This window comes from Gasterosteus aculeatus, chromosome Y (genome assembly GCF_964276395.1).
Source record: "Gasterosteus aculeatus chromosome Y, fGasAcu3.hap1.1, whole genome shotgun sequence".
Taxonomy (NCBI): Eukaryota; Metazoa; Chordata; class Actinopteri; order Perciformes; family Gasterosteidae; genus Gasterosteus; species Gasterosteus aculeatus.
The window spans coordinates 14,622,627-14,646,720 of record NC_135709.1 but is presented as its reverse complement, the minus strand read 5'-3'; the positions used below and the strand labels follow the sequence as shown (position 1 = coordinate 14,646,720).

Below are 24,094 nucleotides of genomic sequence, written 5' to 3'. Positions count from 1 at the left end.
GGCTTCTGAAACATGTCCGTGAGTGTTTTTTGCTGTGTATTTGCACCTCTGTGACCTTCTTGTACAGTTCAGGTTGTGTGAGTTGGTCATGTAGCTGAGCTGTGATGTATTTAGACACAAAATCCGAAACAGTCTTATCATCATCCTCCTCAAACACAGGTGCACTTTCTACCCATGTGAGACAGTGAATGTGTGGACTTCCTCTGTGCTGAAACTCAACTCGGTAAAAGTAGTCAACGACTTTGCCAAGAGGCTGTGCAGGAGATAAGAGCACATCTCTGAATAAGGCCTCAACACGCTTATCAAACATGCGCATGGTTGTCACAGGATTGCTTCTCAGAATGTCACACTTTGCTGACCAGTCGAGCCCTTCAAAGTTCACCTCCTCACCTTGCTGTCTTTTTATTGCCTCAATCACTTCAGGCCAACGCATCTCAGCTGCAGAAAATGTACAAAAGAATGTGGGAGTTCCCAACTGTCTGATCATGGCAAAAAGGTCTCGTGTGGTTTTCTCCCAGTAGGCTGGTGTTCCTCTCAGCGGCTGCATGAATCTGACTGCATCTTTGTTCCTCACCAGTTTCTCTACCTCTGGTTTGTTTTGCAGCATACCAGACGTTATTTTTCGTCCATCTCGAGTCAGTGGCTTTCCTTTCCTCAACTGTATCGTCATGCTGGATGTGGCCAAGTGTATTTCAGTCACAAACTGAGCAAAGAACAAGTAGTTTGTGTCTCTGGCAAAACGATCATCAACACAGAAGAGCCTCGCTTTGAAATAACTGCTGGGTGTTACTTTCATACGTCTCCCTTCATCCAGTGTGTTTTGGCCTGTAGGGAACTGCACAGGGAAAGCCATCGCCTCAAGTTTAGGAGTTTTGAAGAAACCAACTGGACTGTTACTTTCTGCAGGGGCAACAGAGTAGATTCCTTCACTGAAACATAAGATCTCCTCTGAAACATCACAGGGCTGAAGACATGATTCTAGGGCAAAACCACCGTTAGGCATGTCACCTTCCTGTTCTTCACCATCTCTTTGCTGCTCTGGTTGTTCACCATCACAAGACAACATGTCAACATCCTGCTCTCCATCAAGCTCAGTTTCTGTCTCACACAGTGCACTTTTCTCACACATGTCAATTTCCTTTAAATCAGCATCATCATAGTCGTTGTCATCCATAGTGGCATCCTCATCATCATCATCCTCATCTTCATCAGGAAGTGTTGGGTCACAAAGCTCAGCCTCATCTCTGATAGTGAGTGACATTACACTGCTGTTCATCTGTGCACTCGTCATCACACACATGGACGTACTTTCCTGTCAGGCATGCTGCAACCATGTCTGGATTTTGTACATAGTTTAACCGTTTACAGGGTTTCACTTGGTTTGGAAATGCTGCTTTGTGACAGACGGTGCAAACATAAGTGGGACCGGACTTTATTTGTGACCTGAAAACAGATATGGCCTCTTCGATCAAACTGTTGTCACTTTCTTCTGTTGGTTTATTTATCCCTCTGTATTTCCTTTTTATTTTCATGGCACATCTCATGTTCCGCATACTCTTATATGTAGGATTGTTTTTGTATCTGTCTTTCATTCGTTGTTTCATTAGTTGTTTATGTCTGAGCCTGAACGCCTGGTCATGAGCGTAACGCTGAATAATGTGAGATCTCTTCCTTTGTCTAAAATCAATGCTGTTTTTGTAAAAGGCAGTGAAGTACAGTTTTTTTTTCCTTTCTAAACTCAGCATTGTCTTGGTAGCGGCCCACAAAGTGCTGTTTTTGTTTCTCTCTAAATTCAGGATTATTTCTGTAACGAGAGACAAAGATCTTTTTTTTTTCTCTCTAAAATCAGCATCTTTTCTGTACCGGGAGGAAATGTACTCTTTCCGTTTTTGTTGAAAGTCAACACTGTCTCTTGTATTATTCATTTTATATTGTCTAAATTCAGGGTTGTTCTGATATTGCCTTTTTGCATGAGATATCTTGTCTGCTTTGTATGCTTTATTTGAAGCATATTTTTTGCCTTTCCTTCCTTTTCTGAATCTCTTTTCTTTGTTGAGTTTTCACTGAGATCATCAGTCTTCTCTTAATTTTTCTCCTTTCATTTTTACTACACTTTGTCAGTTTGCATGAGATTCCCTGTAACAGAACATCAGGTAGATTACTGGCAACAGTATTTTCTACTGAAGAAGAAATATTTGGTTCATTGAGAGAAGCATCATGTGATGGGAGGAAAGTGGATTTACTTGACAGTTCTGGTTCATTGGAGTTCATGACCTCTTGTTGTCTCACCGATGATGTAAAGATGATGTCACTGGACTCTGCTGTCAATATGTCGTCAGATGGATCACTGAGAACAGGGTTTATGACTTGAGCTGTTGATTCTGATTCATTGTGAGGAGCATCATGTGACGATGTTGTGATGAAGACCTCTGGTTGTTTTACAGCTGGAGTGTGAGGAGTCGTTTCAGGTGAACTGGTCTGATCAGTGGCTGTAGGTGAGTTTGATTCCTCCACAGGGACAGCTGTAGGTCTGCAGTCTGTGTTTAGGAGACCATCGATCAGGTTGACTGTGTTCATGTTGTAGAACTCCACAGGCTTCAACTCATAGTTACAGGAGGACTGTGTGTCCATCATTCTGTGGGACTTCTTGAGTCTGTCAATCATGTCACTGAGACGTGAGAATGTCACCATGACAGCAGTACCTGGTGTGCGTGAACCGGCTGGTAGGGGCAAACCTCTGGCTGTTCTGGAGTGTGGGTCAAAGAAACCGTATCTGCCCGACTTGGTTCTGAACACTGCGATACACAAGAGTCTCATCAACAGCAGAGCGTACTTCACATCTGACAACAAGCAGCTGAGTCCTGACTCCAGGTCCAGAAAGCTGTACACAGCTCCAGGTAAAGGTTCTCCTATAATGTGCCGTACCTTGAAAGCTGAGTCATGTCTGCATAGTGTGTAGCGCTGCGTGCAGGAACTTCATCAGTGAGCTCGTCGGTGGTCAGATAGATGTGATTAGTGACTTGTTTCCTGGTTTCTCTATACATCGTGTTACCTTTATCCAAAACATGGTCCAGGTCTGCTCTGGTGATGCTTTCATTCTCATGGAGGAATGCAAGAAAGGTCAGTGAGTTACAGGTGCACTGCCGATTTCTGGATCTGCCGAATCTGATAGAAGCCTGGCTGTGGGATGCACGGACATGTTGTTCAGAAGTCTGATCTCCAGGGTCTGCATTAGAAGGTCCCGCTGCACATGGTTCTTTTATGGGTTGTCCTCGCTCTATAGTTTCTGCATTAGATACCTGTGGTACACATGACTCATCACCTTGACCTCTTAGGTTTACCTGCTTCACATTAGAAGGTCCTGCTATACATGGATCATCACTGTGCTGTCCTCTCTTTACAACATCTGCATAAGATGGTAGTGGTGCACATGAAGCATCAGGTTGACCTTCCTGCTCCACACGTTTACACTCTGCAGACATCTTTACCTCTCCACTGCTCTCAGGACCAACACATTCTGCTCCTTTAGTAGTTGTTGCACAGGGATTCTCATTGGGCCGCTGCCAGTGCAGGCTCTGAGCTTGTGACCTCTTACTCTTCCTTGGCATTGTTGATGTTTCAAAACCACAAATATTGTCGTACAAAACAAAGATATTAAATACAATATGAATACTATGTTATACTAGTTTATATTGAAAACTAGGGACAGTGGTGTGAGTGTGATGGCAGATGAATGCTCCAAAAGAACGTTGGGTCTGCAGACAGAAAACGTCAAATAAATCCAATTCTGACAGATGCTTGTATTTTATTTCAGTATGAAAAGTTTAACAACAAAACACTTGGACACTTAAACAATGTATGTGTATATAAAAAAGATTTTAAATAAAGTAAACAATAATTTTGATAATATATCTAGTGATATTCAATTAAAGAAACCGTGCTATGTGTATAATACACAATCGTACTATCTGTACAATTTGTAGATAGTAATCGTATTCTATTGCGTGTAGATAGGAGATTAAAAGAGGATAATCTGATAGTAGATCTAGTAGAACAGGTACTTGTAACCTGAGGTTGTTGTAACGAAGTGTAACCAACGTTATGTGGTTCAGCAGAGTTTGTTCATCAAAAGATAGATCAGGTACTTGTGAGGTTGTTGTAATAAAGGGTAACCAACGTTATGTGGTTAGATCAGGTATTAGTAACCTGAATTGTATATTGTAGACAGAGCGGTAGATTTGATAGGATAGATAGAGGTTCCAATAATGAGACAGAGTGGATAGAAGGGGGATACAAAGATTTGTGGATATCAAAGACAGAGCGGAAGATTTGATGGTTCCAATATTGAGACAGAGTGGATAGAAGGTATAGGATAGACAGAGAGCGTTTATGATAGAGGAGAGGAGAGATGCTGGCCAGCAGGACACCTGTAAGACACAATAAAACATGCATTAGACAGCAGGTCGAACAACAAACTGAGTAACCTCTACTGTAAGCTTAAAGATCATTGAAGGTTTCTACTTAAATGACCAGATCATAAACCCATGTAATATTATTTAAAAGTTGTTCTTAAATGCGTTTATTAATTAGGCTGGATTAGATGCCTCAGGGCCAGACCACACTGCCTGTGTTTCTCACATAAGTAGTTTGCACACAGTGTTGTTGCTACTGCCAGCACTTCTTTCTAATTGTTCTCTTATAATTACTATAATTAAACAGTATAATATATTATACATTCGTATTAACATTAAACTAACGGGTTAAGAAGCTCCTTAATAAATAGAAAAAATAATCTAAAATTAAAGGCCGGTACTTTTTTCAAAGTTATTGCATTTTCCTACACTATACTGCAAATATTTCAGAATAAAATATGTGTTTTAACAAATGATGGGATGCTTTTGACAAAAAAATGTTAGCAGGCTTTTATTATTATGTTAAGAGTTGAGTTAAATACTTGTTTCCTGCCTGTGAAATATCTCCAGATATAGACATTAAAACAGTAAGAGGCGAGTATTACATCAATACACTGTCACAGGATTGTTTTTACAGTCCATGTCACTTCCACAGTCACGGTCGGTCTTGGGCATCAGTGTTTCGCTTCAACTTTACTATGTGTTTTGACTCATGTCACTGCTCATGGAACTTACTGTCAGATCACCAAGGAGTCACCAAGACGTCCAAAGTGGAGTAGACAGGGAACACTAGGCCACTTCTGAGTGGGAAGAGAGAAATAAATTATGTTTAATTTCTTCTCTGAAACCCATGAGTCACATTTTATTTGACTGTAGAACACATTGTTGTCGTGATTGGGTAATTTATTGTTGAGGATGCAAGACAAAGATGTAATTCTTGTAGAGACAAAATATTGTGGTGGAAGGTGGTCTAAACTGTAAACCAATGTAACGTCAGTTGAGCTATAGCAAAATCATAATGAATCAGTAATGAATCAACTCACAGCTCAGTCAGCAATAATTCACCAGCAGTGAGGGTCTGCAGTTAAACACAGAAAGGAGGAGTCCAGGAAGAGTCCAAGGAGGGTGAGGGATGGAGAGAAGAAAAAAAAAGAGACATTCTCAGTTCCATTTTAAAAAGCAACAACAAAAAGCAAGACTCTGTATGTCCTTATTTAAAATCACTGTCTCGTTCAAAAGTCATTATTTTATTCATTATAAATGTCTCAAGTTATTACTTCATGTATTATCCATCTCATTCCAAAGTGATGTTTTTCTAGGAAGATAATTGTATATTGCAGTGTGAAACTGAGCTGTGTGGTAATACTAACTGTCTTGCTAACAAGACTAAACTGTTTACCTTTGATTGCTGTCATTGCTTCTGAAGGATTTAAGATGTGCAAATCTATAGCACTATGGTACACAGCATTCAAGATGTTGCTATTCATTGATGAATGAAGTTAAATTCTCTGATTTTGGCTGCAATATGCAATATTTTCTGATTGCTTTGCTTCTCTATGAGAGTAAACTGAATCTCTGTGATTTATGGGCAAAACACAAGGACATAATCCTGGGAGACTTTTGCATGACGTTTTCCCAATTGTCTAATATTTTAAAGCCCAAACAACTGTTCAACAAATAAGATAAACAATGAAATAAATCAACATTTGAAAAAAGCATACAGATGCTAAACAGTTATGTGGCCTGTTATCAATTTCAGGTACAATATTACTATACTTATCAACCACAGAGGAGATGATCGATGTTCTGTTGTCTAGGAGAGGAAACAATAAGACAAACTTGTAGTAAGTTTAACGTTGCAGCGTTTTAAAAAAAGTAATTACAGAAGTAGATTACTGCAGTTAAATATTGCTGATATAACATGACAACCCAGATTAAAGTCAATCTCAGTCATACATAAAATAAATATGTATACATTAAATAAATAAAAACAGATAAAAAAAAACACAGACATGCCTTAGACAAGCACCCACAGTATTTATGACATAAGCTTGAGCTTGAGCTTGTTCTTACTCAAGTCAATGGTTAGCCTCAGCTAGTGCCTAGCAGGCTACTAGAGCTAATTATGCTGATGTTGGTTTATTTATTTGCATTTTAACATTTCTCAGCTTGATTTAAGTTAGTTGAGTAAATGAAAACAATGATTTGGTTTTAGAGGTTTCATAAATGCATTGAAATTGGTTGGTTGCTCATTTATAATTCTGACATGAATGGAAGTGTGGAATATTCGGTACGAAATATACGACTAGTTACGAATGACTAACTAGTAACTTAGCTAAAATACAAAGTAATTTGGCCGTCATAATTAATTTGTTAATAGGCATTACTAACCCCAGCATTAACAGCGTTTCAAAAATGCATTAAAATTGGCTAACGTTAGCTAACCGTACAGAAATCTAACAGGGATTGAGTACCCTCATAACGGCATTAGCATTATGCTAACGGGATTAAGCTAACGCGAAAGCTTGACTGACACTAAGACAAAGACATGGTAACTGACAAATGTGCTAGCTAGCTAGCGACCTAATTAGCCGATTCATCCCTTTATAACCGTTACAACAGACTTTTACAGAGAAAAGGGGGAAGTCCGTGTTAGCTGCTATGCTAGTGTTAGTCACGGGTTCGTGCTTATGCCATACAGGGGGGATTTCCAACTTTTCTCTGTATGTTTATGTTTGGCATGAGTTAAAGAAACATTATGATGCCGTTTTAAAATGCTAAAACCTAATCTAAACCATTCGAATAATGAGCCGTGAGCAGAGGTGCTCAATGCTACTTACCAGAGAAGACTTCAGGACAAATTAGCGAGCTGTGATGTTGCGTTCAGGGGCTGTCAGAAATGATGCTTTCAAAGATATAAACATGAACCCCGTTCCACGCGTACAGTGCCACGCCAAACATAAAACTTAAAGAGCATTCCTATCATCATCTAGATACTTCAATAAAAACTAAAAAGCTGAAAACTAACTAATGAGGCATTAACACTAAAGCTCCATTGAAACATACCGGTACCTAAACGGACCAAAAGACGGAAAGGATTGCGTGAACTCTCTTAGAAAGGCGCAGGTAAATAAGGAGTCAATTATTGCCATATTTTTTATATTGAGAAGGCCTATGAGATGGTGTGGAGGGAGGGCCTTCTTATCAAGCTCCATCTGATGGGAGTTAAAGGTAGAATGCTTCAATGGATAAAGACTTTTCTTTCTGGTAGGAAAATAGTGGTAAGAATTAATGACGCTTTTAGTAATGAGTATACAGTAGAAAATGGTACGCCGCAAGGCAGTATTATTAGTCTAGTGTTATTTTTGATCTGAATACAGAAATGGGAGAAGCTGAAAGGAATTTCAATAGATTTGCTGAATAAGCAGAAATGAAAACAGCTGAAATAAATGTGAAATATTGCAAAACAAAACAGAAGTTGCAGGAGCTTAAATGAATTTTAAAAAGTACAGAAACAACAAAAGCTGAGATGAATAAAAAGAGGTTTAAAATTGGTTGTAGTAATATTAGTAGTAGTATTAGTTATAGTTGTAATTGTGGTATTAGTAGTACTAGCAGTAGAAGTCGGTTTAGTATCAATAGCAGTAGAAACAGCTGGAATACTGATACTATTAGCCATAGTAGTATTTGTAATAACATTAGTATTAGTTGTAGTATTAATACTAGTAGAAATACTAGTAGTATGGTAGTAGAAGTATCAGTTGTAGTACTAGAAGTACTAGTAATATTCGTAGTGGTTGTAGTAGTATTTGAAAGAGCAATACGTATTTCAACGAAACCGCTTCATGGTTAAGGTACAGATAATCATTGAGGCTTTTATTTTGTAATGATGGAATTGGGTGAGGGGGGGTTGGGAGACAGAATGTTTGTTATTCAAACTAAGAAGTTTTTAATTAATAGGCCTCATCACAAACATTACAGTAAAAATTCCCTCCACAGGGCTTTTATTTTGTAATTATTGGACTGGGTGGTGTGGGGGGGTGTAGATAGAAGGAGGGAGGGTGAGAGGGTGAGGAAGGGAGGGGTGGTGAGGAAGAGATAAAGGGAGAGAGAGAGGAGGAGAAATAGACAGACAGACTGACTGAGTGATAAACAGTGAGAAGAGGTCAGGGTGGAGGGGGGAGGGGGGGGAGTGTCTTTATCATATTGGTCTGTTGACAGAAAGCATAGCTGCGTCATGTGACTCCACTAATCGGGTCATAGGAGCAGCTGTGAGTCACAGACAGATCTTGCAGCTTGTGAGCGAGTAACCACGGCAACGACGCACCTGTGCTCATTAACGAGCTGCTGCAAAGGGCAGACACAGGACAGCGAGTTACACAGAATCCACACCTCAAACAAATGACATTCAGCGCAAAACTATAACAGCTATCTAAAAAATACGCTGTTTGTTCGAGACCCAAGACTCTACCGAACGCAGGGAGGTGTTATTCATGTCTGTCCGGTAAAAAATACGGCTCCTGTCGAAGTTTACAAAACGTGTACCTTCTGGATTTTTTGAGAAATATGTTGGCAGATTTGTATTGGAGCCTATGGGGCTTTTGGCAGAGGTTGTGTGACTGTTGGTCTCCGTAGGCCAAAACTAAAGAACTCTGGGATTCTATGAACACAGTAATCCAATCAGAACAACCATGCCCTCATTAATCTGAAGAAATGAAGCCTCTAGAGTGTATACTTTGGCTGTAAGGACAGAAGTTCCATTTTTTTTAAACCAGATTCTGACGCTGCCTCACACTCTAAGATCTCCGGGTCTCACTCTAGCAGACGCAATACACACTCATGTAAAAGTCAGAAACGGAGCAAAGAACTAGTGAAACATATTCAGTGATTATGAAAAAAGTACAATAGATATCAACAAGCAGTTTTTTCATAAAATAGTTGAGACCTGTGTCAACATTTGAAAGTTCAAATGGTGTCTGTAGCTGAAAGATTGGCGGAGCTGAAAAGTCTGAAAGTTGAAGAAGTTTAAGAGGATTTGGAAAACAAACTCCATTTGAAAACCATGTTAAAATATTAATGATTATTGATTTATATAAATTCAAGCTTAAGAGTTAGAAAGCTGAAAAGTCATAGCCCGGAAGCCGGAAAGAAGCTGAATATGTTAATATTTGAACGGTTTAAATAGCTGAAAGTGTGAAGGAGTTGAAATGGTGCCACGGAAGAAATAGAAGAAGTTGAAATAAAGAGTCGAAGAACAATACGTGGAATGCTTAATGCATTCCAACAATTAGCATATTTTCAGTTATACTCCAGCTTGTGCAAACACAACTGTTGTGTATATCTCCAACCCTCTTTATAGGGGAAATAAATGATGATCTGAGGATACAGACGCCACATAGTCATCCACACCTCTCACACACACACACACACACACACACACACACACACACACCTAGCCCTCGTTTGGCAAGCAAACTCCTCCAAAACCAAACCACCCACCGCAACCAAAAACCTACACATGAACACACACACACACACACACTTATACACACACACACACACACACACACACACACACACACACACACACACACACACACACACACACACACACACACACACACACATGTATTGCCAGGCAACAAAGGGAATAGCCCCTAAAAGAAAAAGCGGTGGTGAAGTGCACCTCTTCACCAAACAGAAGCAGTCGTGCCGTTTGACGCAGAACACACATGTGGTTTCCTTTCCTTTGACATCAGTAAAGCCGCCACATCCCTCTCCACAGACAGCCGGCCGTGCTTTCAAAAGTGATTCACCGCGGCGACGCCTTCCTCTCTAACCCCTGTGGGCACAGAGTGGTTCGATCCCAATATAGGATCACCTGTCTATTTGCATAATTAATTGATCTGGCTTGAGGCTCAGCATGGAGGTGGCAGATGTGATCAATGCAGTGAGAGCAAAGGGCATGAGAGGTTCTCCTCCTTATTTCCTTCTTTAAACGCATTATATCAGGGTTTTGTCAGTGATGTGTAATGGGAAAATGATATGTGACCCTTTTAAATGCTTCATTTGTATAACCAGTTTATTAGTTGCAAGTGCTTAGATCACAAAGGCCCTGACATACGAACTGATGTCTCCCACTTGGATTAGATGTTTCCAGCGGCATAGCTGTAGAGACTGAACAAAGTGTTTGTTATGTCTATGACCACCTTTGTTTAAGCATGTTGGGAGAGCAAGGACACGGTCAAAGAACTGGTGTCTGGTTCACATGCGCAAGGTGTTCCCAGTACCCTGGCTGTAGAGACTCAACAAGATGGTTAACGGTTTCTGTTGACGCCACCGATATCTAAGTTTAGGTATAAGAACTGCCTCGATGTGTTGGGAGGAAAAAAGGAGGTTCTTGACAGTCTACTGACCACGTAGCTGTTGTGACCCTTTTTCCCTTGCAAGGAAATAAACGGAGAAAAGACATACTTGACTCAGAGCCTTTGATTCTTACTTAACGATTGTCTGTGCAAAATCTTCCACCACAATTTGGTGTCAGAAGTGGGATCGTTTGAAGCTCCGTCGGGACTCCGAGGACGTCCGGGAAGGGGCCACTTCAGGATCCACCAAACGTGATTCTGCCCTATACCTCATCACACTCAGAGAGAGGGGACCGGCGACCAAAAGAGACCTGATTGGCTTCAACACGATCCGATGAGGAAGATTTTCACACGAATCGGGTAAGAAGTTGATATTCTGATTTTCAAACGGGGCTTCCTGAATTATAACGGGTGATAACAGATTACAAGGACGGGTATTTAGTACTTAGGGATTTTTTTTTTTAAATTATTTTTTCTCTCTCTTCTTAGAAAATCCAAATTTCGGTTATTTGATTGGGCTTCTAATGATGATAACTTGTCTTTTTATCCGGTTATTTGAAAAATGTGTATAAAATTATAAGAGTAATTGTACAGTATTTCCGGTTCATCAGCATCCAACTTTTTACTGAGGAAGACAGGGAGCAATGTGCGCATTTACGATTGTATTCAGACTAACTATCTGAAAATTGCATAATTGTGACCCTTGACCAAAAAGGGGGAAGACAGGGAGCAATTTGCGTATTACGATTGTATTCAGACTAACACTCTGAAAACGCATAATTGTGACCCTTGACCAAAGGGGAAGACAGGGGCAATTGACAATTGTGACCCTTGACCGAAGGGGAAGATAGGAGGGATTTTGAGAGTTCACTGAAATCGCAAAATCTCAGCCCTTGACCTAACAGGAAGACAGGAACAATATCGGGATTTTCGGAGAGTAATCTGAGAACAGATATTTGCGCCCTTGACCTATATTTATTAACCAATAGTTCTGGTTGGGTTTTAACTTGTATTTTTCCTACGTAAAAGAAAATCAAGACTTATAGTGACGACTATATTTTAAGTAATAAAAAGTATACTTGACCACGCCTGAAACATGGGTGGTGTACACGGTAAAGGTAAAAAGGAAATGGGTTCTCCGGAGGGACCCATTGTGGATCTGATGAGAAGGAAATATGGAGATCAATCTCTAGAGTTTTTGCCCGAGTGGTCAAAAGATTTTGGGTTCCCTGCAAATGGTTCTTTCAGTAGAATAAAACTGAACATGTTATGAACAGGCTTAGAGGGAAAAGAGAAGGGTATAAAAACTCAGAGGGTGATAAAAGGCAAAGACTTGGAGAACATTGAGAAACAAAGTAAATGGTTAAAATGGTGGGAGGATGAATGTGGATGTAGAGAAAGGAAACAAATGGCTAAAGAATTGACATGTGCAAAAACCACATTGGTTGAAAAAACAGATCCAAATGTTATTGAACAAAATGACCGATGTGCTTCTTCTCCCGTGTATCCGAGTCTCACAGGGGCTGGCGGCCCTCTCCTCAACACATGCCCACCACCGTACCCTGCTTCATCTGCGAACCAGCAACCTCCGTCTGCAGGAGCACATATCAAAGTTCACTACACCCGGCAGAGGGAGGAAAAGGAAGCGGCAGTGAAAGCAGCACAGGAACGACTCCTCGGCGAAGAGGAGGAAAAGAGACAGGCTGCTCTCCCCACTCGCTCTCGCTCTCCAGGAGCAACCGGAGGGGACACTTCTGCCATCAACAAACTGATTGCAGAGCAACCATCTACATCAGATGTTTTTTCCCCCTCTTTCGACCCAGAGGGAGTTCCCCCGGATGCAAAATCTGTGCTCCAAACCCCAATGATTCAAGTACCAGGACACTCAGGTCCCATACTTGTTTTCCGGCCTTGGACTGATACGGACATTAGAGCTGCAATGGCTCATCTCCCGCCGATACAGCACTCGGGAAGACTGTTTGCTGAAGCATTCATGGACTTCTGTAAGCAATTCCTGCCCAACTTTGCTGAAATTCGACGTGTGCTAATGAGTCACGTGGGTCCGACTCACTACCAAAAGCTCAACCAGCTGGTTGCAGGAGACACCAGTGCGGCCGATGTTGAATGGAGTTCAAATCAAAATAAGCCGTACAGAGACGCACTCACGGCTTTGAGCGACGGCATAAAGACATTGTTCCCTGACAAAGTGGATATGACTCCCATCAACAATACCAAGCAGGCAACGGCTGAGTCCGTCCATGATTACTACCAAAGACTTCTCACAGTGTTTAATCTTAACAGTGGCATTCCACAACCCGCCGTGTTAGGAGACGCTCTGGGGACGTGGGAATCACACCTGAAGAATGCTTTCATGAATGGACTATTACCCGACATAAAAATGAATGTGCAGCGCTCTGTTGCTGGAATGGAAGACTCGCGACTCGCGGATGTAAAGAAACATGCTGCGCATGCGCAATCCATGGACATAGAGAGAACTGACCACGAGGGGAAAAGGCGCTCACGTCAGATTGAACTCGCCCAACTGACTATGCTCCAAGCTGTCACTCAACTTGCCAGAAACGACCGCCCACGGGATCCCAACCAACGGGGCGGATTCAGGGGGCGTGGTCGGGATATGACGAGGGGACGCTCCTCCTGGAACCAGGAGGGATCACAGCTGTCTCCACCCAATGACTATGATACGTGTTTCCGCTGTGGCGAACAGGGACATTGGCACAGAGAATGTCCACAAAACGCACCTCGTAGAGGATGGGGGCGTGGACTGGCCAGACGAGGAAGGGGTGGCAACGCACATTCCGATTGACGTGAGGCGGAGGGGGAGGAGGCTGCATGTGAGGGGGAGACGGCAACCATGCTGAGGCCTCACATGATAAGGGAAGTAAAACACACACACACCGCAGCCTGCAATGAAGAAACGCTTTCTGCACTAACTCCCTGCACGCACACGCACACTCACACTCACACACCAGAGCAACAACAAGCTCTCATGGACATCACAGAGCAATTGAGAACACAACAAAAGCTTTCACTTAAACACACATACGCAAAGTTTTCAGGAAAATCATTTGAAAATATGCCCACCACCATGGTGCAAATTCAAGGGAAACTTTTATCGTTTTTGATTGATTCGGGGGCTACACATTCTGTAATACAACAGAAGTATTTTCCAGGTCAGAAACTTAGTGGAAAACAGGTTTTCTCACAAGGAGCTTCAGGGATGACTATTGTAGAGAGATTTACGGCACCTATGACCAGTACACACACTGACTCAACTGACCCTGAACCAGACATCACAGTAAAACATTCCTTTTTGCTGTCCTCTTGCTGTCCCATTAATCTAATGGGCAGAGACCTCATGTGTTCTTTCGGCATTAGCCTCATCTCCACTCCTACAGGGTTGCAAGTGGTGAGATGCAGAGCCATTGACCAGATGGCAAAGACAGTTATGAATGATCCAATGTTTGTGTACCAGTGGTGGCTTCCGGTTGACTCACAATCAGAACTGTCCCACCTGGCAGCATCACGCGTCCAGCCTGAGGCAGAGTGCATGGATGCTTCATATCTCCACTGCACAGCTCATGTGTCACATGGGCCAGATAAGCAATATGATGCATTATTTCTACAGGATCTGAATGATCAAATTGCATGTATGACATTGTTTTGGTCCACACTTAAATGTGCTGTTTCCGTTTCTCTCACCCCCTCTCAGCAGCACCTCTTTAATGTGGACTCTTCTTTCCCGCACATCTCCTTGTCTAAAGCAGCAACAGACCAATGGAGAGATTTGGGACCTTTTGTCGCAGCGTGCGAGGCATTGACAGATTGGGAGGCTACACCAGATCCACTTGTGATGCGCTCTCCGTCGACAGGCTTCTTTAAACAGCCATTCGCATTTTGCACACCTGCTCTCAGATCTGTTTATGTCATGGATGAAAATAACATATTTTCGGACACACACACTGATACATTTTTGACTAATGTCTCCTCTATTTCTCCTGCCCTCAGTTCTGTTCCAGACACCTTGTGGGCAGCGCATAAATATGACGTGGGACTCATCAAAAAATGTCAACCTGTGGTCATCACTCCTCGATCAGACTTCCGTCCCCACAAACATCAATACCCACTGCGCCAAGAGGCCATTGACGGTATTACACCGGTGTTCAACTCCCTCTTAAAGGCCGGAGTCATTGTTCCATGTCCTGACTCGCCGGTAAGAACACCTATTTTTCCAGTTAAAAAGATCAGAGATGCAGGCAAACCAACTGAGTGGCGCTTCGTGCAGGACCTAAAAGCCGTTAATGCAGCCGTCCACGCACGAGCCCCAAATGTTCCCAACCCTTACACCATTATGGCACAGGTTCCACCTGATGCTCGATGGTTTTCCGTGGTTGACCTCTCAAATGCTTTTTTCAGTGTCCCTGTGGACATTGACAGTCAGTTTTGGTTTGCGTTTAATTTCAATGGCAAGCCTTACACTTTCACACGCTTGTGTCAGGGCTACACAGAATCACCTACGATCTACAACGAGGCACTCAGGGAAAGTTTGGAGAGCCTCACTTTGTCTCCAGGAACAGCTCTTTTGCAGTATGTTGATGACTGTTTAATTGCAGCTCCAACACAAAAGCAGTGTGAACAGGACACACTCAAATTGCTTCAACACTTAGCAGCGGAAGGACACAAGGCCAGCCTATCCAAACTACAGTTTGTTTCACAGAACGTTCATTTCCTAGGCCATAACATTTCCGGTGAAGGGAAGACACTATCACCAAAACGCATCGCCTCAATTGTAACACTTCCAAAACCACAAACCAAGAAACAGATGATGTCATTTTTGGGAATGTGTTCCTACTGTAGGTCATTTATTCCAAATTACTCCCAACTCGAGCAACCTCTGTCCTCATTGATACATGGAAAAAATCTCAGCGCGCATGATAAAATTCAGTGGCTCCCTGCAGCCTCTCAAGCTTTCACGGACATGAAATGCGCGTTACAAGTTCCTCCGACTTTGGGTCTTCCTGATCCTCACAAACCGTTCACACAAACCGTTGACGAACGTTCTGGATGTATGACATCAGTGCTCCTACAATCCCATGGCGATAAACTACGACCAGTAGCTTATTTCTCTGCAAAACTCGATCCGGTAGCAGCAGGCTTACCACAGTGCCTTCGAGCTGTGGCAGCTGCTGAAAAGGCACTTACAGCCTCTCGTGACATTGTAGGCTATGCTACGCTAACATTATTGGTTCCACATTCGGTTTCACTGATTCTTCTCGAACAGAAGTTGTCTCATTTATCTGCAGCACGTTACCTTCGATATCACACATGTCTCCTAGACATGCCGAATGTTACAGTAAAACGCTGCAATGTCCTCAATCCTGCATCTCTTCTCCCCACTCCGGAGGATGGAGAGGAGCATAATTGTTTGGCTGAGCTGGAAGCTCAGTGCACACCTCGACCAGACCTCGCAGACACACCTCTGCTCAACAGTGACATGGTAATGTATGTTGACGGATCTGCTTCACGGGATCCCCTGACTGGTTCTAATCTTGTGGGTTTCTCTGTGGTTTCAGACTCAACTGTTCTGTGTTCCGGCCCTCTTCCATGTCACCTCTCAGCCCAAGCAGCAGAATTAATCGCGCTAACAGAAGCTTGTAAACTAGCTAAGGATAAAACGACAACCATTCACACTGATTCCAGATACGCTTTTGGCGTGGTTCATGATTTCGGCACGCTGTGGAGACACAGAAATTTTCTCAAATCGGATGGCAAACCAGTGTTACACCACACTCTGATAGCAGAACTATTGGATGCCATTTTGTTGCCCACAGCTATTGCCGTTTGTAAATGTGCAGCGCACACATCCGGCACAGGCGACATCGCAAAGGGGAATGAGCGAGCGGACTTAGCTGCAAAAGCGGCTGCTAGACGTCCTCTTCCCAAACCATCACGCCCAGTTCCTGCCATGTGTTCTCTTCCCTCCTCTCTTGCAGCCGTGCAGTCCCTCTCTACTTCAGATGAGAGACGTTTTTGGTCCTCCTCAGGCTCCAAATTCATAGACGGCATCTGGTATGGTCCGAATGGTAATCCATGCTTACCTAAACATTTGTTCCCTCACTATGCGAAATTGACTCATGGGTTAGACCATGTGTCAAAAGGGGGAATGTTAAGTATCATTGATGCAACATGGTTCACAAAAGGGTTTGCAGCTTACGCACAAAGGTTCTGCCAAGCGTGCATAACATGTGCAACTCACAATGTAGGTCGTTCAGTACAGGTGTCACATCATGCAGCACATCCACCGCCTGCAAGACCGTTTGAACATGTAATGATGGATTTTGTGGAACTCTCCCCATCGGAAGGTGAGAAACACTGTCTTGTAATGGTAGACATGTGGTCCAAATGGGTTGAGGTGTTTCCCTCCAGTAAGCAGACAGCCTCCACAGTGGCTAAAGCCTTGATTTCAGAGATCATTCCCCGCTGGGGAATCCCAAGCAAAATTTCTAGCGACAATGGTTCACATTTTGTCAACCAAGCAATCACAGAATTAAGTGCATACCTGGGTATTGACTTAAAAACACACTGCGCATACCATCCAGCTAGTGGGGGAGCGGTAGAGAGAGAAAATGGAACATTGAAAACAAAACTGGCCAAATGTTGCACAGACACAGGTCTACCGTGGACAAAAGCACTGCCCTTGGTTCTGATGTACATGCGGATGAGGAAACGAACACGCAGCAACCTAAGCCCATTTGAAATCCTTTTCGCAGTTCCTACCCATATAGGTGTGGAAGCTCCAGGAACACCACTCCCTTCCACCACAATGTGCGAGAATGACATGTTAACCTATTGCATTCGACTGTCTTCCACTTTGTCTGATGTAAGAAAACAGGTTGTAGCTGCACTTCCAAGAGAAGCAACGGGTCCACTACACCGACTGCAACCAGGTGACTTCGTGGTGGTGAAGGACTTCAGGAGGAAAAGTTGGAAAGCTAAACGGTGGCAGGGTCCATTCCAGATTCTCCTGGTCACCCAAACAGCGGTCAAGGTAGCTGAAAGAGCAACTTGGGTCCACGCATCCCATTGCAAGAAGGTTCCAGATCCAGTACCAGCAGTGGGCTCAGGCGACCCTACCTCCACAACAAGTGTCAATCCAATCCAACCGACACCACCGATCCAGTGACCACGGACGGGCAGTTGACCGACAGACACACAGTGCATTGTGATCTGTGTTGACTGTCTACAACGCGGATGCCTCACAAGAAAGAAGGTTGGCAGACTCCACATCCCAACGTGTACCTGCGGACCAACACAAGAAGAAGAACACGGCCAGGACCCCTCCACATAGACACAGTAGTCGTTTGTGCCACAACAGTTTTATTCATATTATTGCTTGCTTCAGTTTCATTATATCTCAGCATCTTTTTGTGATTCCGTAGTCAGCTATCTAAAGAGTGGGTCTCTCTTATCATGGAACGACAGCGTTCATGGAACCCCCTCAGACGACTGGGGGGGACTCGTGTAACCATGTGTTTATTTGCAGGTGTCACTTTATTTGTGTTGATTCCATATTTTGTCCTCCACCAGAAACATTTAGACGACTTACTTGACCGACGCAACAACTCAACACAAAAGAAAATGCTTCCGACTGTTACGTATGTTCTCCGCTACCCATCAGCACTAATCAACCACGGCTAGCCGTAGCCCCCCTGGGGAAGTCTGAAGGATGTTTCTGCGGGCTCTCGGTTAGTGGGTGGTATGTGCCCCCCATAGTCCTGTATATATCCAACGATAGCGACAAAGATTCTTTGTTTATTTATGAGTTATCCCCATGGGAAACAATAGATGATTTGGACTGTGCACAATCTCACGATATCAAACGATACACGGCTAGCCAAACGTCTACATTCGCACTCCAGGCTCAGGAAAGCCGAACACGGTTTCCTCTCTGCTATGCTCGTGATGGGACACATCCAGTGGGGAAAACAGACCCTGCAAGGTGTGACACGATCCTCATTGCAGGAAACCATGCGTTTAATGATTTAAATTGCAATAAAGACCATTTCCCAACTTTCCGAAACGACTGCGCCAAAAACCACAACAGGAGCTTTTGCCAAGCTAAGGGCACTGCAGAAAGGGCCGCAAAAGTGCCCATTCATCTCCAAAAATGGTCGTGTTCTGGCTGGACTTTCACTCCAGTAAATCCACGAGATTGCCCGCCCAATGTTAATTGTTCTGTTTTCCATTTCACTTTCCTCCCTGGGAAGAACGGTACTTATCCAGTGACCGAGGGATGGTGGCTGTGTGGCACCACCCTCTGCGTGTCTCTCCCCCCTCAGTGGAGCGGAATATGTACTCCTGTTCGCGTTACTGATCATACTTTTATTCTTACAGCTACAACAGGGACAAGCAAACGAACAAAACGAATGGCCGCATTGGACACTGGCCTTAACCCGGAAGTCAATTTTGCGCCACACGACTCAATCTGGGGCAGCGATGTGCCTGACGAGTTCAAACACGCCAGTACGTCAGTTAAAGTTTTGTGGGGACTGTTTCCATGGACAGGAGTGGGAAAAAACACGCTACGACTTGAAACCGTTGATTACCGTTTCAAAAGCTTTGTAAACATGACTCTAGCTGGCCTTAAGGGTATTCGCGAGGAAATGACCGCCATGCGTTTAATGATTATGCAGAACCGCATGGTACTAGACCAATTGACCGCTGCCCAAGGAGGTGTTTGTGCTATCGTAGGAGAATATTGCTGTACGTTTATCCCTGAGAATGACAAAGACGAAGGCATAATCCATCAGGCGATACAAAACATGACAAAACTTCAGGAATCTATGACAAGAGATAAATCTCCCTCCCCAGATTGGCTCACACGGGTGTGGTATTCATGGAAAGGAACACTAATACAAGCAGCTACTATCCTCTGTGTTCTCTTCGCATTCGTAATTTGCGGTATCCCATTGATCCGTCATACGATTGCCCAACTCCTGGCGAAACAAATGGCTATGTACAGCCTGGGGTCACCTGATGACTCACCACCAAACTTGTTCCCTAGACGCGACTCTGACAATAACCCCAACAGTGACTCGGACTCCCTTGACGAGCTGAACACTTACGACCTCGACACATACGCATAGTGACATAGTGACACACTGTCTGTGTGCATTCCTGGTGTTCTAAATGTTTTTGGTTTCACAGTAGCTTGCTAAAACAATGAGAGATAACATTCTCACAAAAACAGCTTTTCTAACGGGGTCAGATATAGGATATTGTGTGAAAGGGGATCAAGTTCTGGTATTGTGATTTAAACATGTTCTCATTCCTTTTTTATTTCAATACTGTACACATGACATCTGGGGTGTAACGCTCAAATCCTGTGAGAAGGTTTCCAGTCTTTATCTTCTCCTAACAGATTTCTTCCTATTTTCCCATTTCGGAGGTTTTTTTTAGGGAGTTTTTGTTCTGTGGCAGGAAAAGTTTTGTGAGCGATGTCCAGATGTTCATGTTTTGTGATATTTGATGTGGTAGATATCAGCTAGTGAATTTTTAGAGTAGTCAATCTAAATTGATTGCATAGTTTGTGATTATTATGTAATCAAAAGAGTGGAATGTAATGGGAAAATGATATGTGACCCTTTTAAATGCTTCATTTGTATAACCAGTTTATTAGTTGCAAGTGCTTAGATGACAAAGGCCCTGACATACGAACTGATGTCTCCCACTTGGATTAGATGTTTCCAGCGGCATAGCTGTAGAGACTGAACAAAGTGTTTGTTATGTCTATGACCACCTTTGTTTAAGCATGTTGGGAGAGCAAGGACACGGTCAAAGAACTGGTGTCTGGTTCACATGCGCAAGGTGTTCCCAGTACCCTGGCTGTAGAGACTCAACAAGATGGTTAACGGTTTCTGTTGACGCCACCGATATCTAAGTTTAGGTATAAGAACTGCCTCGAGGTGTTGGGAGGAAAAAAGGAGGTTCTTGACAGTCTACTGACCACGTAGCTGTTGTGACCCTTTTTCCCTTGCAAGGAAATAAACGGAGAAAAGACATACTTGACTCAGAGCCTTTGATTCTTACTTAACGATTGTCTGTGCAAAATCTTCCACCACAGATGCAAATACATACATTTTATTAACTGAAATTGAATTCACATTAACATTTTGAATTGTACATCAGATACTGCATTTAGTTTCCTCTGACCTGAGTTGTGTAAGAGTTTAGTCAACTCATTAAATTGTGTTTTTTATTAAAACACAATCTGCATCTGCAACTGTTTAACAGTTCAAACTGTCCCAAGATATGATGGATTCTGTTTATACATGTTGGTTCTTTTTTTTGAAGCTTTGTTTTTCTCAATAATAATGATAATTATGTTAAGTTGGCAAATCACACAAAGTTTAGAATCCAATTCAGTCCTCGTTGCTCATATGTAATATCTGATCACTGAGTAGCTTTTCTCTGAGCTCTTGTGTGGATTTAACTCTAGAAGCAATAACAGCAAGTCTGTATCTAAATAATTATTTAAACTAACATGATTTTGTAGCTTCTTACATAATACATAATTTGCTTGAAACCGAGCAGCTCCTGGAATGTTTTGGTGTATTTCAGCAGCTTAAGATGTACGGACAGGAATTGTGTTTAAAAATTAAAATTAAAATACCACTAAGGGAAACAACTTTTGTTTAAAGTTATCTTAAAATTAAAAAACGATAGAATTCAAAAGTTCCACTAAAATGGATATTTATATTAAAGGTTTCCCGGTGCACCGTTTTTGATTTCCTGCATGAGCACATCTGGCCATTAACCGCTTCAGACCGAATCATTCACTGCAGAGGGCGCAAATATGTGTATGTATCACCATAGTAGGATTAATAATTAACATTTTTAATATGTGATTAGCTCCACGTTAGGACTTCCTCTGCCCTTGCCCCCCACGGCCCCCCCGCTGCTTCCGCCCACACACGCAGCCTTGAATTACTCCACCGGCAACTGTTGCATTCCCAAGTCCTCTGACGTCACGGGGAAGGAGGGCGGGCTCAGGCCAGAGGACGCTATAAAAAGTCCTCCGCTACCTTGGTCCATTCACAACCCCACTCTGGATTACCAAGCGGCTCCTCCTCTCGGACGACACAGCGGAGGAATTCACCCCAGGGGGTCCGCGAACCAGCCCGACGTGAAACAATGAAAATGTCAGCGGCGGAGATCAGCCAGGTGCTCAAGGAGGGAGAGCTGGAGAAAAGGAGCGACAACCTGCTCCAGTTCTGGAGGAGGAAGACGTGCGTCTTGACCACGGACAGCCTCAACATTTACGGAGACACGCAGAAGCGCAACCGGGGCAAGGAGCTCAAGCTGCAGTCCATCAAGAAGGTGGACTGCGTGGAGCGCACCGGCAAGTTCGTCTATTTCACCATCGTCACCACGGACAATAAGGAGATCGATTTCCGGTGCCCCGGGGAGGAGAACTGCTGGAACGCGGTGATCACCATGGCTCTGATCGATTACCAGAACAGAAAGGCCATCGAGGACTTTAAGACGCGGCAGGACAACGAGGGCGCGTCGCCCGGCCAGCAGGAGCGGCGCATGGCGAGGGCGCCCTGACGCGCCGCGGGGCCAAACCACTCCTAATATGGTGAGGGGGGCCTCCATCACATGTGTCCAACACGGTGTGCGTGTGTGTGTGTGTGTGTGTGTGTGTGTGTGAATAGGAGAAACTCATTTGCTGTGTCCGAACGCAGAGACTAATGTTGTTGTTTTTTTTTGCTGTTGTCCTCCATAGTGTCAAAATGGACCATAAGAAGCGGACCAAAAAGGAAGACGAGGTCACCCGGTCCGGAGATGAAGGATTGTTCGGGACTGCGCTCTCTGAGAGCGATGACAACCGATCTGAGGAGAGTTTCAGAAGCTCCACAAAACCAGACTGAGCTCTTGAAAATTTTCCAAACTGTGTAAAGTTTGATCTCCAGGGAGGAATGACTCCTAAAAAAACCATGATGTTAATTTATTTGTCTCCAGAATATGTTGTTACTGGCAGACAGCTGGTGTTGTTTAAATTATTTACTGTTTCAACGTGTGTTGAGTGTATTTATTTGAATAAATATTCATGAATTTTTAACAGAACTTTGCCCTCTCCTGTACCTTTGTTGTCACAACTAGAACCTCGTGTTCTTCCTATCGGTGTCTGTAGGCATCTTATTACAGCCTTATGGAGTAACTGTATATTTGACACTAGAACACATTTCACCAACTGCATTTCTCAGCAAATGAGACACCCTTTAAAAATTTTTTTTTTAAAAGCGAGTGGAGGACCGGAAAGTCCCTTTCCTTTCTGCTGTCAGGTGGAATGCGCCTCTTTATTGTCACTGGGAGGGTTTGTCACCCGAGTCATCGCCGATAAGCACGTTTAGTCGGCATCCCGGTGAACTTGAAAGACTTAAGTGGTGCCTTTTTGAACACACCTCAACTGCTTCCGAGGTGTGTCAGGTGCGTCTGGGTTATAGGTCGACACTTGACTGTCATGGCATTGTGATGTAAAGGCTTTTTCAGTGAGTGTAACGTGACACAAATTACACGCCTATTTAATTATTGCTCAACCCAACGAGCACAGCTTTAGTCATAGTACAGGTATTCGTTTTTCAAGGCCGTATTATAATGCAATTAAGGTTATAAAAGTGAAGTGAAAGAAAAAGTCATTCTGAGTTGGCTGCAATTAAGCTATAAAAGTGTCTGTTATTGGTTAAATTAGCGTACATTAAACTCCAGGGTTGTATGTATGTAAAACGCCGTACAAGTGGCCTAACACGTGCACAGGCAATAAAATAAAAACGTTTTCTGTGAATGAGAAAAATGAACCCAGGTGACCTGATAGTGGTTTTCTGATGTTCCTGAAGGTTGTGTGGACATTTAAAAAGAGGTGATCTCTCTGCAGCAAATAGACACCTCTGGTCATGGACCTTGTGGACTGGAAGTGTGCTATGAGCACCAATGCCCAGAGGTCAAAGGTGCCAGAAAGCTGAATCCCTGGCCTGCAGTAATGAAGTGTACAGTGGAGTCACGCTCCTCCCGTCCGTGTGGGCAGCTTTGAAGTGGGATCCCGCTACGGTGAACGCATCAAAGGGTCGGGCTGATCTGGGGAGTATTACCGGAGCGGGCGGGCCTCCTTGCTAAAAATACTGGCACCACTTTAATGTCACACACGCGTACACACACACACACACACACACACACACACACACACACACACACACACACACACACACACACACACACACACACACACACACACACACA

At 43.3% G+C, this 24,094-nt stretch overlaps 2 protein-coding genes and 1 long non-coding RNA gene across 6 annotated transcripts; 2 read left to right on the top strand and 1 right to left on the bottom strand.

Annotated features, from left to right (window-relative positions):
* Window positions 1-3,785: 3,785 nt before the first annotated feature.
* LOC120812777 (uncharacterized) lies at window positions 3,786-5,665 on the bottom strand. Its single transcript, XR_005710726.2, has 3 exons — window positions 5,456-5,665; window positions 5,148-5,212; window positions 3,786-4,427 (listed from the first exon to the last, which is right to left on the bottom strand). It is a non-coding gene; the product is annotated as an uncharacterized LOC120812777 (long non-coding RNA).
* Window positions 5,666-8,602: 2,937 nt separating this feature from the next.
* On the top strand, window positions 8,603-20,856 carry LOC144391232 (uncharacterized). 3 transcript variants are annotated; one of them, XR_013455131.1, is made up of 3 exons: window positions 10,425-11,137; window positions 12,290-16,878; window positions 17,073-20,856. XR_013455131.1 is itself a non-coding variant. In XM_078097818.1 (2 exons), exons 1-2 carry the CDS (start codon window positions 11,112-11,114, stop codon window positions 13,599-13,601), a joined length of 1,338 nt encoding a protein of 445 aa, XP_077953944.1. In that variant the 5' UTR covers window positions 10,422-11,111; the 3' UTR covers window positions 13,602-20,856. The 3 variants fall into 3 exon arrangements, 1 of the variants encoding a protein (XP_077953944.1); XR_013455130.1 differs by having other exon boundaries at window positions 8,603-11,137; window positions 12,298-20,856; XM_078097818.1 differs by having other exon boundaries at window positions 10,422-11,137; window positions 12,290-20,856.
* Window positions 20,857-20,925: 69 nt separating this feature from the next.
* LOC120812787 (pleckstrin homology-like domain family A member 2) lies at window positions 20,926-22,924 on the top strand. Of its 2 annotated transcripts, none has more exons than XM_040168999.2 (2): window positions 20,926-22,436; window positions 22,584-22,924. In XM_040168999.2, exon 1 carries the CDS (start codon window positions 21,989-21,991, stop codon window positions 22,403-22,405), a length of 417 nt encoding a protein of 138 aa, XP_040024933.2. In that variant the 5' UTR covers window positions 20,926-21,988; the 3' UTR covers window positions 22,406-22,436; window positions 22,584-22,924. The 2 variants fall into 2 exon arrangements, 1 of the variants encoding a protein (XP_040024933.2); XR_005710729.2 differs by having other exon boundaries at window positions 21,877-22,470.
* Window positions 22,925-24,094: the final 1,170 nt, after the last annotated feature.

Excerpts from the sequence above, each read along its gene's own strand:
- LOC144391232 (XM_078097818.1), top strand. The coding sequence starts at position 11,112 with ATGAGGAAGATTTTCACACGAATCGG. Across the intron at positions 11,138-12,289 it reads AAGATTTTCACACGAATCGG|TCTCACAGGGGCTGGCGGCC; the intron begins GTAAGAAGTTGA and ends CGTGTATCCGAG.
- LOC120812787 (XM_040168999.2), top strand. The coding sequence starts at position 21,989 with ATGAAAATGTCAGCGGCGGAGATCAGCCAGGTGCTCAAGGAGGGAGAG.